The 1,331-nt window shown below is 37.9% G+C and overlaps 1 protein-coding gene across 1 annotated transcript; it reads right to left on the minus strand.

The window, feature by feature from the left end:
• Positions 1-640: 640 nt before the first annotated feature.
• LOC106477571 (solute carrier family 35 member G1-like) lies at positions 641-1,165 on the minus strand (the record flags this gene model as incomplete). Its single annotated transcript, XM_013938117.1, has 1 exon — positions 641-1,165. A coding segment is annotated over exon 1 (525 nt), but the record flags the coding sequence as incomplete, so codon positions are not given.
• Between the last annotated feature and the right edge of the window lie 166 nt (positions 1,166-1,331).

Genomic DNA, 1,331 nt, shown 5'->3' on the forward strand with positions numbered 1-1,331 from the left:
GGTTAAGACAGAATGGTGTCATGATCCTTGTAACAAATAGTTCAATGAAAATGTTATCCACAGATGAGAATTCTTTGGGCCACTTTTTCTAACTGGAAATGTTATTTTATTATATCACCGTTTATTAAATATTCTTAAAATATATATTTTTTAAAATTACAAACTATTGTCTGTCGAATGCTACCTATGCGCTATTCCGTTATCAGTGATATGGTGCTCTGGTCTTCCACTTCCTCCATCCAGTCATCCCAACACATGAACATACAAGCACTGCTCCAAGAATACTAGTCCAACTCGTCTCTTCGTGTAACAACACTGTTTGATAGAAGAATGCCATAACGATATCTATGGTCCTGCCAATGGATACTGTACTAGCTTCCTCCAACTTTAGTGCAGCTGTTAAGAGTAACTGACCACATGTATTCAATAGTCCCACCATGACAATAAGCCAACCTTCTCTCTCACAAGCAGGTAATGACCAATCGCTTATTATAGTTAAAATAACAGTATTGACGATAACGAGTGATCCGGAGAAAGTAAGGTTTATTATACAGTAGTGAGTGTTCTGTAATTTCCTCATGGCGATATAAGTAAAAGCAGAGGTAAGACTACCACAGAGAGCCATAACAGAACCACCTACCCGGTCAAAGGAGCGAACGTCTTCTTTGTTATAACCAAAGATGAAAGTTGGTTTGGCAATCATGACCACTCCAACTACTGTAACGACCACTGATACTATCTGAAACAAGCCACACGGTTCTTTTAGCAGTATACATGCCAAAAAACTCACGAACACAGGTGCACTGAAAGCAATGGTGGAAGCATCAGCCAAAGGAATAAGACTAAAGGAATAAAAGATAAGATTGGCGTAAAGCACTCCCGTGATTCCTCGGATTATAAGAAACCAACGTTCTTCGGGAACTTCAAAAAAATGGTGACCAGAATAAATACTGATAGAAATGAAAATAAAAGTCTGCAACAGACATTCACAAGCAAGGATTTCCATGGGATTCAATGTTGGTAGAAGTTTAACAACCAGTGAACAACTAGAAAAACAAACACCCGAACCAAGAGCACAGAGTATTCCAAGTACTGGAAGCTGTAGGAATCTATTCCAAAGGACAGTCGACTTGTTGAAGGGAAGTAAAGGGGTGGTCTTCGACATCTTGTATCTTGTTATCTTGACAATCTTTTATCCTTAATAGTCGTGGAAAAATTCATTTCTGTGCGAGAAAAAAAGAAAAACAGTCTAGATTAGAAGCGGTTTTTCTTTAGCTGCTTTTTGTTTTTCTCCCATCAAAGCTTAAACAATTTTATAAAAACAACAACAC

Source organism: Limulus polyphemus, unplaced genomic scaffold (genome assembly GCF_000517525.1).
Source record: "Limulus polyphemus unplaced genomic scaffold, Limulus_polyphemus-2.1.2 Scaffold20730, whole genome shotgun sequence".
NCBI classification, from domain to species: domain Eukaryota; kingdom Metazoa; phylum Arthropoda; class Merostomata; order Xiphosura; family Limulidae; genus Limulus; species Limulus polyphemus.